Genomic DNA, 15,859 nt, shown 5'->3' with positions numbered 1-15,859 from the left:
ATGTTGCAGCTGGTAAAGGTGGAGCTGATTTTAGTTACTTTATATACTGCTGGGTATTTTAACTCATAATATAATGTATTGGTTGATTTATATTTTGTATTGACAATTTAAACCTGCAAAGAAGTAACTAAAGCTGTCAAAGTACAATATGTCCCTGTGAATTGTGGTGGAGTAGAAGTTTAAAGTTGCATAAAATGGAAATACTCAAGTAAAGTACCTCAAAATGATACTTAAGTACAGTACTTGAGTAAATGGACTTAGTTACATTTCACCACACCAAAGATTGGTGATATTGGAGTATTGAACAACTCTGTGTGGTGAAATGCATCAAGTTAGAAAACAACCACTTCATCTGTGATGCACATCATTGATTCATGTGTAAGACTGTTTTCACTAGAACAAGCATGCTCCGACAAAACAAAACCTATTATACTGAAGTTTCTGGCAGCATTAAAGACATCTTTTTCTGCTATCTGTACATCAAGAATCTAATGATACATAACTCTGCCTAATGCAGTTTAGTCCTTTGTTTGCATTAATCCACGTTTTGTTGTTTTATGTCGACTAGAAAACCACTGATGCATATGGCTTTAAATGTCCAGATTTCAGTTCAATGTGCAAGACAGAAGTTCAAAGCAAAGCAAAAGTTACAGTCTAAATGTAGAGAGGCAAATGAGTGTCTGTCTCCATGACGACGAGCACGCACTGTCTGATACATGCACGTTTCCAAGTAATAATTGTAAAAACATTTTTTAATCTCATTTATAGTTGGAATGATCGTGCATAAAGGTATCAAGTGAGTGCAAGCTAGTTTTGCTCTTTCTAGTTTTGTTGTTGTTGTGATGTTAGTGTTAATGGCATCAGCATGGGGGAGCTCTACTGGATCTGTTTTTTGGTATTTTTATTTTATATTTGGGACTAATAGAACAATGTTACACCCTTTCAAGTTTGGACTTATATTATGTTGGCTGTACTGTGACCACTAATCAGGCTACAGGAGTCACACACTTGAAAAGGCCCCTTTTTCTTACATAACCACATTTTCACTCCACTTCTTTACCTCTTACTCTCTTCACCTTCAGCCTGTTATTCCCCTTTAGCCTGTTCTGGTGCAGGGTGTGTCACTTCTTATCTTCTGACAATCCCTCCCTACCTGTTTTACAGGACTGGCCACTCCTGTCATTCAGAGCCCGAGGCTTGTAGCCTGAGGTGGAGGGGAGGGTGGACAGCAAAAGTGAGAGTACAGGTTGAAGTGGCTGAAGAGGATCCTCCCACTCCCTCAGCACGGACATAAAAGCCGGCAGAGTCTACAGCCAGACACTCAGAGGGACTCGGCTCTCCTTTTGAAGACTGCTCATCTCCTGTTCTCCTCTTCTCAGAGCATTGATAACCTTTACCACTGCAAACATGAGGAAGGCATACTCAGTCAGCTCTAGTAGCAGCACCAGAAGGTCCTTTGCACCAGTTAGCAGCTACTCTGTAAAAAGATCAAGTTATGGTGCTGGAGCTGGAGCTGGTGGTCTTGGTTTTAGTATGTCTTCAATGGGTGGTGGATTAGGTGGTGGTTCTGGTAGTTATGGCTTTACTTCTAGTCAAACAGGAGGCGGCTTCATCCCTCCACAGATCACAGCTGTCCAAGTCAACCAGAGCCTGCTGACCCCTCTGAACCTGGATATTGACCCCACCATCCAGGTTGTCCGCACTCAGGAGAAGGATCAGATCAAGACCCTCAACAACCGCTTCGCCTCCTTCATCGACAAGGTTAGTTCCTGCACGCTCTTTGTGATGGTCTTATGTACAATTTACTAAAGGCCTTGTTATCTTAGTACTGACCACCTGCATGCTCTCCCTGGGATACATTTAGTCCTTACAGCTGTTAAAAGTGAATGGTCTTAATTTTCTCCTTTAACCTGTAATTGAAAAGAAATGACCAGAAACGTAACTTTATTATATAGAACAGTAACAGCAATCTGCTCACCAGATGCAAAGCTGACAAAGCAGCTGTGAATCTTATCTCTGTGATGTTATGTCCCTCAATGAGTTACAACCTCTGGGATTGGGAAAGTTTACAAAAATCTCATAGTCTGTCGCTGAATGTGCTTACTCTGGCAACTCCATCCAAAATCTACCTAAGGTAACCTGTAGCCCTGTCTGAACCCTTTGGCGGCCTCTGCCCTTTATCTAAACATACATGGGTGGGGATTATATTGCAGTGACTCGCCCTTCTCTTACCTGGCAGTGAAAATAGGGATCTATCTGCACAGTATGCCCACAGAGTACAAAGTCTGTCATTTCAACATTGCACCTATCACCTGGTTGTTATGGGCAACAAGAATGCTAAGTGCAGAGCAGTAAATCTACTTTGACTTGCCTTTTATTCCACAGTCACACTTCTGTGTTAATATTTGCATGCAGGTTGTATGGGGAGACTCTCTGAACATTATAAGTTGGCATACGAAAAAAGGTCACAAAACAAAGCATTCATCCCATAATTCTGCACTGCTTTGTCTTCTTTCTCTGCCACACCTAGTTTTTTTTTATAGCCTGAGTGACTGTGTGGCCTTCATAGCTCAACAGAGCATGCAGAATGACTCATAGGCAAATAGGAGGTGAAACACTTAAAGCCACGTACACATGAAACATCTGGATAGAACATACTATATTTTTGTTTTAAGAAGGAAGATTTGAACATGTATTCTGGGAGCATTAAAAAACCCAAAGTTTAACCTTTTACACCTTTAGGTATTTAAATAGCATGAACAGCAAGGACGCAAAGATATGCCATCATGAGTAGGGTGTGGCCATTCAGATATGTAGCTATCTACTCAGTCATGTAGATAATGGTGAGGCCTTTTAAAACCTGATACCACAATGACAACCTTTTTGTACAGTCACTCCCATTAAAAACGTATACAATTATTTAAAAAATTATAGAACCCAGGAACAATTACATTCATTCAAATAGTCAATTAAAGCACCAGCCAAACCAAATTAATACACTATTATACATAGATAATGCTTTTTAAGGAGACATCTGACAATCTTCCCTGGTGTTGTGTCTCCACAGGTACGTTTCCTGGAACAGCAGAACAAGATGCTGGAGACCAAATGGAGCCTCCTGCAGGACCAGACCACCACCCGCTCCAACATCGATGCCATGTTCGAGGCCTACATTGCCAACCTGCGCAGACAGCTCGATGGGCTGGGCAATGAGAAGGGCAAGCTGGAGGGAGAGCTGAGGAACATGCAGGGCCTGGTTGAGGACTTCAAGGCGAAGTGAGTGCTCTCAAGAAATGGTCACTAGTTATAACATATACCTTGATATAGTGAGAAAATGGAGCAGATGTACTAAAGAGTTCACTTGTGTTCCAACAGGTATGAAGATGAAATCAACAAACGTGCAGCTGCAGAGAACGAATTTGTGCTCCTGAAGAAGGTACCAATACATCAAGATGGCCATAATTGTTTTTTAATCTTGGGATTTGATAAAATGTGGCCAGTTATAACACTTATCATGATTTTCATCAGGACGTTGATGCTGCCTACATGAACAAGGTGGAGCTAGAGGCCAGGGCTGATGCTCTTCAGGATGAGATCAACTTCCTCAGGGCCGTCTATGAGACTGTATGTATCTATAATATCTAATACTTCATAATACTATGATAACCATTTGAGTTAAAGCTAATAAGCATTCATTGTGTAAATAAAAAATGACAAAGAGTTAACTGTTCAATAACCATTGATTCTGTAGGAGCTTCGTGAGCTGCAGAGCCAGATCAAGGACACCTCCGTCATCGTGGAGATGGACAACAGCCGTAACCTGGACATGGATTCTATTGTGGCTGAAGTGCGTGCTCAGTATGAGGACATTGCCAACCGCAGCAAGGCGGAAGCAGAGACCTGGTACAAACAGAAGGTGAGTAAAAGAAAGAGTTGAGGTTTATCCCGTGTCTTTCATATACACTTGCAACACCTCTCTCTACCTTCTGGATCATCTTCTTGATACACGTTGTATTTTTCATAATAGTATGAGGAGATGCAGAGCACTGCCGGACAGTATGGTGACGACCTGCGCACAACCAAGGCTGAGATTTCTGAGCTAAACCGCATGATCTCCCGTCTTCAGAATGAGATTGAGGCCGTCAAGGGACAGGTATATTTTAAGACCTTCTCATGGATGGTGCATAATTATTAACACACATCATTGTTTAAGATGATTTGCAGTTATTAAAACATATCTGACATGATTTTCCACAGAGGGTCAGCCTGGAGGCTCAGATTGCAGAGGCTGAGGAGCGTGGTGAGCTGGCAGTGAAGGATGCCAAGCTCCGCATTAAGGATCTGGAGGATGCTCTGCAGAGAGCCAAGCAGGACATGACCCGCCAGGTGCGCGAATACCAGGAACTGATGAACGTCAAGCTGGCCCTGGACATCGAAATCGCCACCTACAGGAAACTGCTGGAAGGAGAGGAGTCCAGGTGGGATAAATTTAAATATTTTATGAAGTTTCATGACTGCAGCATTTACTTCAACCCTGAATTAATCAATCATACTTTATTTCTATAGCACATTTCATACAAGTCAATGTAACACAATGTGCTTCGTACAAATGCGACATGAAATAAAACTTTGTAGAGTAAAAAAAAAATAAAAAATATATATATATATATATACACAAACAAATATAGAGACACTAACTTGTCATTATTCCACCATTAGACTGGCCAGTGGTGGCGCAAGTGCAACCATCCATGTGCAGCAGACCTCTGGAGGTGGTGGTAAGTTACTGATTTTATACATCAACATCATAGTGATACCTGAACCAACAGACCACACTGACAGATGGATGGATAAATGATAATACGTTTCTTTTTTCTGCTCTAGGATACTCCAGCTCCAGCTCCGGTGGTGGATTCGGCTATGGTGGCAGCAGCTTGTCTGGTGGTTATGGCGGTACTGTTACCAAGTCCACAGTCTCATCAACCAGTTCCAGGAGATTGTATTAAAAAGAAGAGCCAGTCCTCTTCCCCTTCAGAAACTCTTGAATTTGATCTAAATCTGTACCCAGTCATGGTGCTATGCAATACCATTAAGCAGGTTCAACAAGAGAGCTGAATATATTGTTACACTGATATCAATTGGGTTTCAACAATCCCTGGCAGCTTTTCTTACTCTTCTTGATAGTAAGAAATTCTGTTTAACATCATTTAACAAGAGTTTCTGAAGGTAAACATGGCCTTAAACACCCAAGAGCCAAAATAAAGTGTTAAAACTAAGCAAAGAAAACATTTGAAAATCTGTACTCAATCTTGTTAATCTAAACACTTTTTGTACTGCAGTGCACTGATGAATTGCTCTGAAATAAGATTCTGAAGTGGGACGCCTATATTTTTAATGCTCCAGTTTTCAGTTGATGTCTTCATTCCTACATTTGAGTACTGATATTAGTAAGGGGAGCAAGTCACTGACCAAATCTGATCACTGGAGAAAAACAAAAAAATGTAATTTGTGTGACTTTACATGTTTACAGTTTCCCTTTGAACAGATTGGCTACTGGCTTATTCTTGGTACTGTGCTGTCAAATTTTTTCATGCTCAGTTTTGCCTTTACTTGCCTTCAAGATAAAATTATGTTGAAACCAGATTTATTTTGTAAAAGCCTTCCTACAAACATTACTGATGAATGTCGCAGAAAATGACATCAAATGATTTTGAATAAAATAAATCTGAGAACTAAAATGATTGCCTCTCACTCTCATTGTTGTGAAAAATGAAAGAAAAAGCTTAGGAGGGTTTTATTTAAACAGCAAGATGTAATTACCACACTGAGATTTCACATGGGGGCTGTGCCACTTTTTGCCACTCACTTCCTGCTTGGTTTTGTATTCCACATTATGGAAATTCCGCCAGATGACCCTCATTTTCGGCCGGATGTCCCTCACCTTCCACTTTCTTTGTGTTGGCATTCTAAACTATGGTTGATTTATGAGTACTATGGTTAACTTCTCCTCAGATCTCTGCATGGTAAATGGAGACAGCTAGCTAGACTGTTGAATCTAAGTTTTCTGTTGCACGACTAAAACAACTTTTAAACGTACAAATGTTCCACCAAAACAAGTTCCTTCCCGAGGCTATTTTGCAGAGACACCGTCATTGTGTCTGGCGCTGTGAAGGTAGGTCTGACAATGCGAGACTAGATCATGTATCATCATTATGTAGCTATCTTAGGCCAAACAGGGACTTGAGTTAAATTATACAGCTGGTGGACAGAGCCATGATCTGTTTGGAGACCAATTACAAGGAATATGAATGTGCACATTTAGATAAAAAAAAAACATTTTGTGGAAGCATTTTTCAGTCAAATGTGAAACAACCAGCCTGGGGCGTTTCTAGGATCAGACTTCTGGGGGGGCTCAGCCCTTAATGAGAATGTGACACAGATACAGTGCTTTGCAAAAGTGTTAACCCCCATCTGCTAAATCTGTAATTTCATTAGCTGATAATCTCTGAGCTAGCTACTGAACAACAACGTAAAGTTTTTGACACTATTAATACTATAATGGAACTAAACCTGACACTTTAGGGACCGTTCGGTATTTATGGAATGGACCACCGGAGGAAAATAGGGGAGGGTCATTTGTTTTTATTCTTTGTTGATGGGAGGGTCATCCAATTTTTTGTCTACAGGGGAGGGTCTCCCAACTTTTGTATTCATGAGAAGAGCAAAATTTCAAAGTGGCTTGTTTGGTGCATATTTATCCATGTAGCTCTATGTAGCTCTCTCAGTCTCGGCCCCTATCGCTAGCAGATCGGTCCCTCCCTATTTAGTCAGCCAGACCTGTAGCTTAGAGACCGTGGGATTTCCCAAACTGAATAAATTCCGTTGCACATATAAACACAAAACTGCTTTGCTAGCTCAATCATGTTGTAACTGTTGTCTGCTGAAAAAATAATTGTATTCATTAGCACGATTGCCGAACTGTTAATTTTAAAAACATCCAAAACACCGTACGAAAACATAGCTGACCAGACGCAAGCTTTTATTTTGAAAAGCCGAAACTCGCGCCGCGGATAGCACCAGCCGAGTTTTGGATAATGTTCAGCTTCGGCAGCTTTACCTATATGCTAAAATATACAATGACTGAGGAAGCCTAGTGACGAGTCCATAGCAACCCAGTGTGCTTTGTTGAATGGTCTCAAAGTTTTATTGTTTTATTTCATGTGAATACTAGTTTACTAGAGGAGTAACTTAGTATTTGAAGTAATGCTGTAATGCAGTAAGTGTGCATTTAGTTTCAGAATCAGAATCAATTAGAATTAGAAATACTTTAATAATCCCAGGGGGAAATTATTTTTGTTACAACTCCAGATATACAAACAACATATACAAACAACATATATTATCCAGACTTTAACATATATATTAAAAACAAATATACAGTAATAACATATAAAAGATCAAATGTAGTGTTAATGTGCAAATAAAAAAGAGAAATGATTGTCTATGTTTGAGAGATTACAGAGAGGGGGTGTTCGACTCTCCGAGGGAGGCGTTGTAGAGTTTAATGACCACAGGCAGGTACGATTTCCTTTGGCGCTCTGTGGTGCATCTGGGTAAGAGGAGTCTTCTGCTGAAGCTGCTCCTCTGCTGGACAGATGTTAAATGACCTCAGCCTCCTGAGGAAAAAGAGTTGACTTTGGCCCTTTTTGTAGACAACCTCAGCGTTTCTAGTCCAGTCCAGCTTATTATTTAAGTACACCCCCAGATACTTATACTCCTCATCAGTGTCCACAGGGACGGCCCTGGATGGAAACAGGGGTCCCAGATGATTTCGCCCTCCTCAGGTCCACTACGAGCTCCTCCGTTTTTGTCACGTTGAGCTGCAGATGGTTCAGCTCACTCCAAGTGACAAAGTTGCCCACAACAGTCCTGTATTCATTCTTATCACCCTTTTCTATGCAGCCAACTATTGCTGAGTAAAACTTCTGAAGGTGGCAGGACTCAATAGTTGAAGTCTGAAGAGGAAGGGAGAGAGGACAGTCCCCTGTGGAGCCCCAGTGTTGCTGACCACCCTGTCAGACACACAGTTCTTTAGGCGTACGTACTGTGGTCTGCCCATCAGGTAATCAACAATCCAGGACATGATGGGGGCCTCCACCTGCATCGCAGTCATCTTCTCACCCAGTAGAGCTGGACGGATGGTGTTGAAAGCACTGGAGAAGTCAAAGAACATGACTCTCACAGTGCTCGCAGGCTTGTCCAGATGAGTGTAGACTCTGTTCAGCAGATAGATGATGCTGTCCTCAACTCCCAGGCTGGGCTGGTAGGCGAACTGTAGTGGATCAGTGAAGGGCCTGACCATAGTCCTTAGCTGCTCCAGTTGTTTCCATGCTTATTGTGTTTCAACAACAATGTTAGTGACTAAATCTACTGAAATGGCCACCATAATAGTGGAGTGTGATGTGTAAGAAGAGAAAGCAGAGGTTAAGTCATGTATGTCTTTGTTGTATAAAAACAGTTGCTATCTGTACATCTTTGCCAAGTGCAAAGTGATTCCCCCAACACCCAAGGGGGTAAGCTTTGCTTCAGAACTCGAACCTCCTAGGCTGCCACATGCTACAAAACGATCACCTCCCGTTAGACTACCGTATTGACTGCCATTCATTTTTGACGTCACTTTGACAGCGAATAACTTTACATCTGAAGCGTTTAAAGACTCTCTTTATCCATTGTTTATTTCTAAAGAAACACGACAATGTATAAAAGGCTCCATTACCTTGTACCTTTGGGTTTTTTGTAAAAATAGGCTAATTATTGTGTCATAACCAAGCGACTTACTGTCGCATAGTAGAGGAATTACCGTATAGTACAGGAGAAGCTCGCAGGCAGTTTCGACTTACATGAGCTGTTTAGGTTTAATTTAGGGTGACCATATTTTGATTTCCAAAAAAGAGGACACTTGGCCCGGCCTCGAGACAAAAATTCAGACAGGCTTAATTAATGGTTAATGAACATGCTTTATTATGCCTCGATGGTGCAAAAATAACTTCTGTAATAAAATTAAATCTGTAACAACCTGTAACAAAATAATATCTCTCTTTTAAAATAAATAAATAATATGAAATAATGTTCTAAATATGACCTCTTCTGTGTTAGAAAATCCAGCTACAACAAAATATGTCTTTATACCTTTTCAATGTGATAAGATAAATAATAAAGACACTAAAACTTATATGCCAGCTTTGCACACGGTGCACTCCGCCTCCCACTAGTCTGGTCCCTACCGGGACGGTACGTGGGACATTTTTTTTTTTTTTTTGCAGTTCAACTGTTAAGCTGCACTAAGTCTTGTTTTATGGTTGTTATGGTTGCTCCATGCAGAGCTTTCGCCGTAGCCTGATGTTAATACTTGTCGCTGGTGGTGTGTTTCGAGCGGCATGTCTGTGTGTGTGGGGGTGGGTGATAGAGCGAGGAAGAATTAAGGAGAGTGGGCGAGTACGACTCTAGAGTCATAGTGAGAGAAACAAAGTGTCTCCCTCTGTGTTTTCTGACCACGGTGGGAAAACTTTAGCAGGAAACGCTGCAGCATTTTGTGGGCAATGCTGCTCCGCTGTCTGCTCTGGTCCCTGTATGTGCGCGTCGCAGAGCCGCCCACAAAGCAGCCGCTCGGGAATTACGTCACACAACAAAGTACCGTAGTACACTGTGCAAAGCGCCAGTCAATTTAAGTACACGCTTAATAGGCCCATGAAAAACAGTGAAAACCTGACATTTTCATGAATTTATAAAACCCCCCCGGACGCCCCGGACAGTAGGTAAAAAGTGGACATGTCCGGGCAAAAGAGGACGTTTGGTCACCCTAGTTTAATTACTAATGTCAACTAGCATTTTAGTTAGCAATAATTAGCCTGTGCTTATGGTATCTCCTTACATATACCTACGCTCTCCATCTCTGCAAGATTCAGAATGATTGAGATTTCTCTTGGCACAGGTACCAGAAGACTTACAACTTTCAGACAGGTTGCACACGTCACATTTACGTCGTCTCTCTCAGTTGGAGGCTGCACAGTAACGCTCAGCGCTCACCGGAAAAGTGATTCTAATATCCTTCACTGGTCTCCGTCCAGAGCAACGGGATCTGTTGGTCCAGTTTATATACTGTCTATGGTCCAGAGCAACGGGATCTGATGGTCCAGTTTATATACTGTCTATGCCAACCACCCTGCTTTTCAATGATGTTCACGTCACGTCATTACGTCACATCATAACTTTCCCATGGCAACAGGGGAAAATGGCTTCTCTTGTGTTAAAGGAATACACCACCGTTTGTTGAAATGCACAGAAAATGCGTTGGCCCACCTATCTACAGCTAGGGGAGACCGTGATAAGCCCTATTTCAACAAACGGTGGTGTATCCCTTTAAGTAAACGCAACATTTTTCAACTTTCTGCTAAGATATATGTGACTTTTTTGCAACCAAAATGCGGGGATTATGATATTTTTCTGCATATTTTGTGTGGAAATTGGCAATTTATGCGGCGAAAGTGCAGCGTATTTGAAAAAATGCGGTCCCCGCATAAATATGCGGGCTTTGGCTGATTATGCATTGAATTATGTGATCGCATAATCACGTTTTTCTGGAGGGACTGGTCTTATGCCTATGAGACCATACAGTTTAGATGGGGTACTGCTCTATCTCCCTATTAACATGTCATTAAAGGGGTTAGGCAGGGTGTGTTACTGTGTCCATTCTTGTTCAACTTGTATATGGTTGACTTGTTTGGCCAGTTAAATAGTAAAGCATGTTGTGTTTTGGTAATCTCATGGTTAATCATTTAACATATGAAGATCATTTTGTAAGATTTTGTACCTGCAGTGATGGTCTTCAACATCTGTTAAATACAGTATACTATAATCTTCCAATATGTTGCTGATTTTGATATCAGATTTGATGCTGAAAAGACTGAATGGATGATAATTTGATGCAAAGACTGGAGAAAATGCTGTTTCATAGGTTTTTCTTACATTAATTGCATATATTACTAAAGTAATAGTGAGGTTAAAAATAGCATTAAATATAACATTTATATGTATACATAATATGAATGGCTTCTTACAGATGGCTTATTATAAGTATTATATTCCTGGATTATTATAGATTCATTAACATGTAAGCAGCATGTTAATGATATAGCTGGTTAAGGTGTAGGAAGCTTTATCTATACAATACAATATATTATATGCAATATAGGTTGTTTAATGAATAATATAGCCCTCTTTATGTGTCTAGTTTTGATGAAGAACACTGAAAAGTAACTACCTCATTTCTTATTTATGCTGCTAATTGAGTACACTTGCATAATGGTGTTAAAACCTATGAAATTCACCCTGGCTGTTTGGGTTATGTAGTGCCAGTGATGAAGACATTTGTGCACAGGAGATAATATGAAAATGTATGCACCTAAAGGTTATATTTATTAAAAGATGTGAGATGTGTAAGACATGGTTTAAGACAAGATAAGAAGTCCCATATCCCCTTTGTTTTTCTTATTATTTGGGGCATCCAGAACTACAACATGCCTAGAATGAAAAACTAAAAACTGTGGTAACTTGAGCATAAAGGAGAACGGGAACTTTGAACACTTCATATGGATTCTAAAAAGGGGATTTCAATGCGTGTACTTTTTTGCCTGTTACTGATCCACAACTAGCCTCCTATAATCATTTCACTGCTGTGACCACTAATCAGTCTACAGGAGTTACACACTTGAAGAGGCTCGTTTAACTTACATAATCTCATTTTTAGTCCACTTCTTTAACTCTTACTCTCTTCACCTTCAGCCTGTTATTTCCCTTCAACCTGTCCCGGTGCAGGGTGTGTCACGGCTTATCTTCTGACAATCCCTCCCTACCTGTTTTACAGGACTGGCCACTCCTGTCATTCAGAGCCAGAGGCATGTAGGCTGAGGTAGAGGGGAGGGTGGACAGCAAAAGTGAACGTACAGGTTGAAGTGGCTGAAGAGGATCCTCTCACTCCCTTGGCACAGATATAAAAGCTGGCAGAGTCTACAGTCAGACACGGCTCTCCTTTTGAAGACTGCTCATCTCCTGTTCTCCTGTTCTCAGAGCGTTGATAACCTTTACTACTGCAAACATGAGGAAGGCATACTCAGTCAGCTCTAGTAGCAGCACCAGGAGGTCCTTTGCACCAGTTAGCAGCTACTCCGTAAAAAGATCCAGTTATGGTGCTGGAGCTGGAGCTGGTGGACTTGGTTTTAGTATGTCTTCAATGGGTGGTGGATTAGGTAGTGGTTCTGGTAGTTATGGCTTTACTTCTAGCCAAACAGGAGGTGGCTTCATCACTCCACAGATCACAGCTGTCCAAGTCAACCAGAGCCTGCTGACCCCTCTGAACCTGGATATTGACCCCACCATCCAGGTTGTCCGCACCCAGGAGAAGGATCAGATCAAGACCCTCAACAACCGCTTTGCATCCTTCATCGACAAGGTTTGTTCCTATTCGCTCTGTGTGACTCTCTTATGTACAAAAACAATTCAGACAGAGCTTCAAATAGTCAATTAAAGCACTGGCTATACCACATTTGGTACAGTATGAATAATGCTTTTTACGTATACAATTATTTTAAAAATCATAGAACCCAGGAACAATTACATTCATTCAAATAGTCAATTAAAGCACCAGCCAAACCAAATTAATACACTATTATACATAGATAATGCTTTTTAAGGAGACATCTGACAATCTTCCCTGGTGTTGTGTCTCCACAGGTACGTTTCCTGGAACAGCAGAACAAGATGCTGGAGACCAAATGGAGCCTCCTGCAGGACCAGACCACCACCCGCTCCAACATCGATGCCATGTTCGAGGCCTACATTGCCAACCTGCGCAGACAGCTCGATGGGCTGGGCAATGAGAAGGGCAAGCTGGAGGGAGAGCTGAGGAACATGCAGGGCCTGGTTGAGGACTTCAAGAGGAAGTGAGTTCTTTCAAGAAATGGTCACTAGTTATAACATATACCTTGATATAGTGAGAAAATGGAGCAGATGTACTAAAGAGTTCACTTGTGTTCCAACAGGTATGAAGATGAAATCAACAAACGTACAGCTGCAGAGAACGAGTTTGTGCTCCTGAAGAAGGTACCAATACATCAAGATGGCCATAATTCTTCTTTTTTAAATCCTGGGATTTGATAAAATGTGGCCAGTTATAACACTTCTTTTCCTCATGATTTTCATCAGGATGTTGATGCTGCCTACATGAACAAGGTGGAGCTAGAGGCCAGGGCTGATGCTCTTCAGGATGAGATCAACTTCCTCAGGGCCGTCTATGAGACTGTATGTATCTATAATATCTAATACTTCATAATACTATGATAACCATTTGAGTTAAAGCTAATAAGCATTCATTGTGTAAATAAAAAATGACAAAGAGTTAACTGTTCAATAACCATTGATTCTGTAGGAGCTTCGTGAGCTGCAGAGCCAGATCAAGGACACCTCCGTCATCGTGGAGATGGACAACAGCCGTAACCTGGACATGGATTCTATTGTGGCTGAAGTGCGTGCTCAGTATGAGGACATTGCCAACCGCAGCAAGGCAAGAGCGCCGGTACAAACAGAAGGTGAGAAAAGAAAGAGTTGATGTTTATCCCGTGTCTTTCATATACACTTGCAACACCTCTCTCAACCTTCTGGATCATCTTTTTGATAGACCTTGTTGTATTTTTCATAATAGTATGAGGAGATGCAGAGCACTGCCGGACAGTACGGTGACGACCTGCGCACAACCAAGGCTGAGATTTCTGAGCTAAACCGCATGATCTCCCGTCTTCAGAATGAGATTGAGGCCGTCAAGGCACAGGTATATTTCAAAACCTTCTCATGGATGATGTCTTATTATTAACACACTTCATTGTTTAAGAAGATTTGCAATTATTAAAACATATCTGACATGATTTTCCACAGAGGGTCAGCCTGGAGGCTCAGATTGCAGAGGCTGAGGAGCGTGGTGAGCTGGCAGTGAAGGATGCCAAGCTCCGCATTAAGGACCTGGAGGATGCTCTGCAGAGAGCCAAGCAGGACATGACCCGCCAGGTGCGCGAATACCAGGAACTGATGAACGTCAAGCTGGCCCTGGACATCGAAATTGCCACCTACAGGAAACTGCTGGAAGGAGAGGAGTCCAGGTGAGATAAACTTAAATATTTAATGAAGTTTCATGACTGCAGCATTAGTTTCAACTCTGAATTAGGCACTAACTTGTCATTATTCCACCATTAGACTGGCCAGCGGAGGCGCAAGCGCAATCATCCACGTGCAGCAGACCTCTGGAGGTGGTGGTAAGTTACTTGATTTTAACATCATAGTGATACCTGAACCAACAGACCACACTGACAGGTGGATGGATAAATGATAACACGTTTTTCTTCTGCTCCAGGATACTCCAGCTCCAGCTCCGGCGGTGGATTCGGCTATGGTGGCAGCAGCTTGTCTGGTGGTTATGGCGGTACTGTTACCAAGTCCACAGTCTCATCAACCAGTTCCAGGAGAGTGTATTAAAAAGGAGAGCCAGCCCTCTTCCCCTTCAGAAACTCTTGAATTTGATCTAAATCTGTACCCATTCATGGTGCTTTGCAATACCATTGAGCAGGTTCAACAAGAGAGCTGAATATATTGTTACACTGCCACTAGTTGTGTTTCAATGATCCCTGGCAGCTTTTCTTACTCTTCTTGAGAGTAAAGTTTCTGAAAGTAAACATGGCTTTAAACACACAAGAGCCAAAATAAATTGTTAACTAAGCAAAGAAAACATTTGAAAGTCTGTTCTCAATCTTGTCAATTTAAATATGTTTTGTACTACAGTGCACTGATGAACTGCTCTGAAATAAGATTCAAAAGTGATTTGTAGGAAGGCTATATTTTTAATGCTCCACTTTTCAGTTGATGTCTTCATTCCTACATTTGAGTGCTGATATTAGTAAGGGGAGCAAGTCACTGACCAAATCTGAAATCTAGAAAAACAAAAACGTTTAATTTGTGTCCCGGTTTACAGTTTCCGTTTGAACAGATTGGCTACTGGCTTATTCTTGGTACTGTGCTGTCAAATTTTTTCATGCTCAGTTTTGCCTTTACTTGCCTTCAAAATAAAATTATGTTGAAACCAGATTTATTTTGTAAAAGCCTTCCTACAAACATTACTGATGAATGTTGCAGAAAATGACAATCCAAAGAATCTGAATAAAATAAATCTGAGAACTAAAATGATTGCCTCTCACTCTCATTATTGTGATAAATGAAAGAAAAAGCTTAGGAGGGTTTTACTTAAACAGCAAGATGTAATTTCCACACTGAGATTTCACATGGGGGCAGTGCTGTGCCACTTTTTGCTACTCACTTCCTGCTTGGTTTTGCAGTCCACCAGATACATTATGTCAACTCTACATTGTCATGTCAAGTAAATATCAAAATTGTGAGTGGTAAAAGTTTTAAATCCACAAAGCCTCACTAATTAATACTCAGTGAGATCACACAAAAACTTGCAATAGAAACTTCAGGTCACTAATTAACAGCGTTTGCAGTTCAAACGCTGTTGTGTAGACACTCAGTTTCACTAGATCTCACTGAGGTTGTAGTGTGTTGCACAACACTGCAAACACTCTGTAACCTTATTTGATAGTACATTATTTAAGTACATTAACTGCATTGTTTTCTGCAAATACAATGGTGTATTAATGTGCTGTATCCACTTAAAGTCTTTATTGGGATGTTAACAAGACAGATTCTTTCTTCATCTTCACCTCAGGCTGAGAGTGCTGGCAGTCATCATACATTTAATTGT

General features: G+C 41.2%; 1 protein-coding gene and 1 pseudogene across 1 annotated transcript; both read left to right on the top strand.

The window, feature by feature from the left end:
• The first annotated feature begins 1,305 nt into the window (after window positions 1–1,305).
• LOC120558222 (keratin, type II cytoskeletal 8-like) lies at window positions 1,306–5,741 on the top strand. Its single transcript, XM_039799184.1, has 9 exons — window positions 1,306–1,761; window positions 3,068–3,276; window positions 3,376–3,436; window positions 3,529–3,624; window positions 3,752–3,916; window positions 4,028–4,153; window positions 4,258–4,478; window positions 4,720–4,778; window positions 4,885–5,741. Exons 1-9 carry the CDS (start codon window positions 1,408–1,410, stop codon window positions 5,004–5,006), a joined length of 1,413 nt encoding a protein of 470 aa, XP_039655118.1. The 5' UTR covers window positions 1,306–1,407; the 3' UTR covers window positions 5,007–5,741.
• Window positions 5,742–12,083: 6,342 nt separating this feature from the next.
• On the top strand, window positions 12,084–15,282 carry LOC120558144 (annotated as a pseudogene).
• The last annotated feature ends 577 nt before the right edge of the window (window positions 15,283–15,859 follow it).

This window comes from Perca fluviatilis, chromosome 4 (genome assembly GCF_010015445.1).
Source record: "Perca fluviatilis chromosome 4, GENO_Pfluv_1.0, whole genome shotgun sequence".
NCBI lineage: Eukaryota > Metazoa > Chordata > Actinopteri > Perciformes > Percidae > Perca > Perca fluviatilis.
The sequence above is the reverse complement of the archived record's forward strand: the minus strand, read 5'-3'. Positions and strand labels throughout refer to the sequence as shown.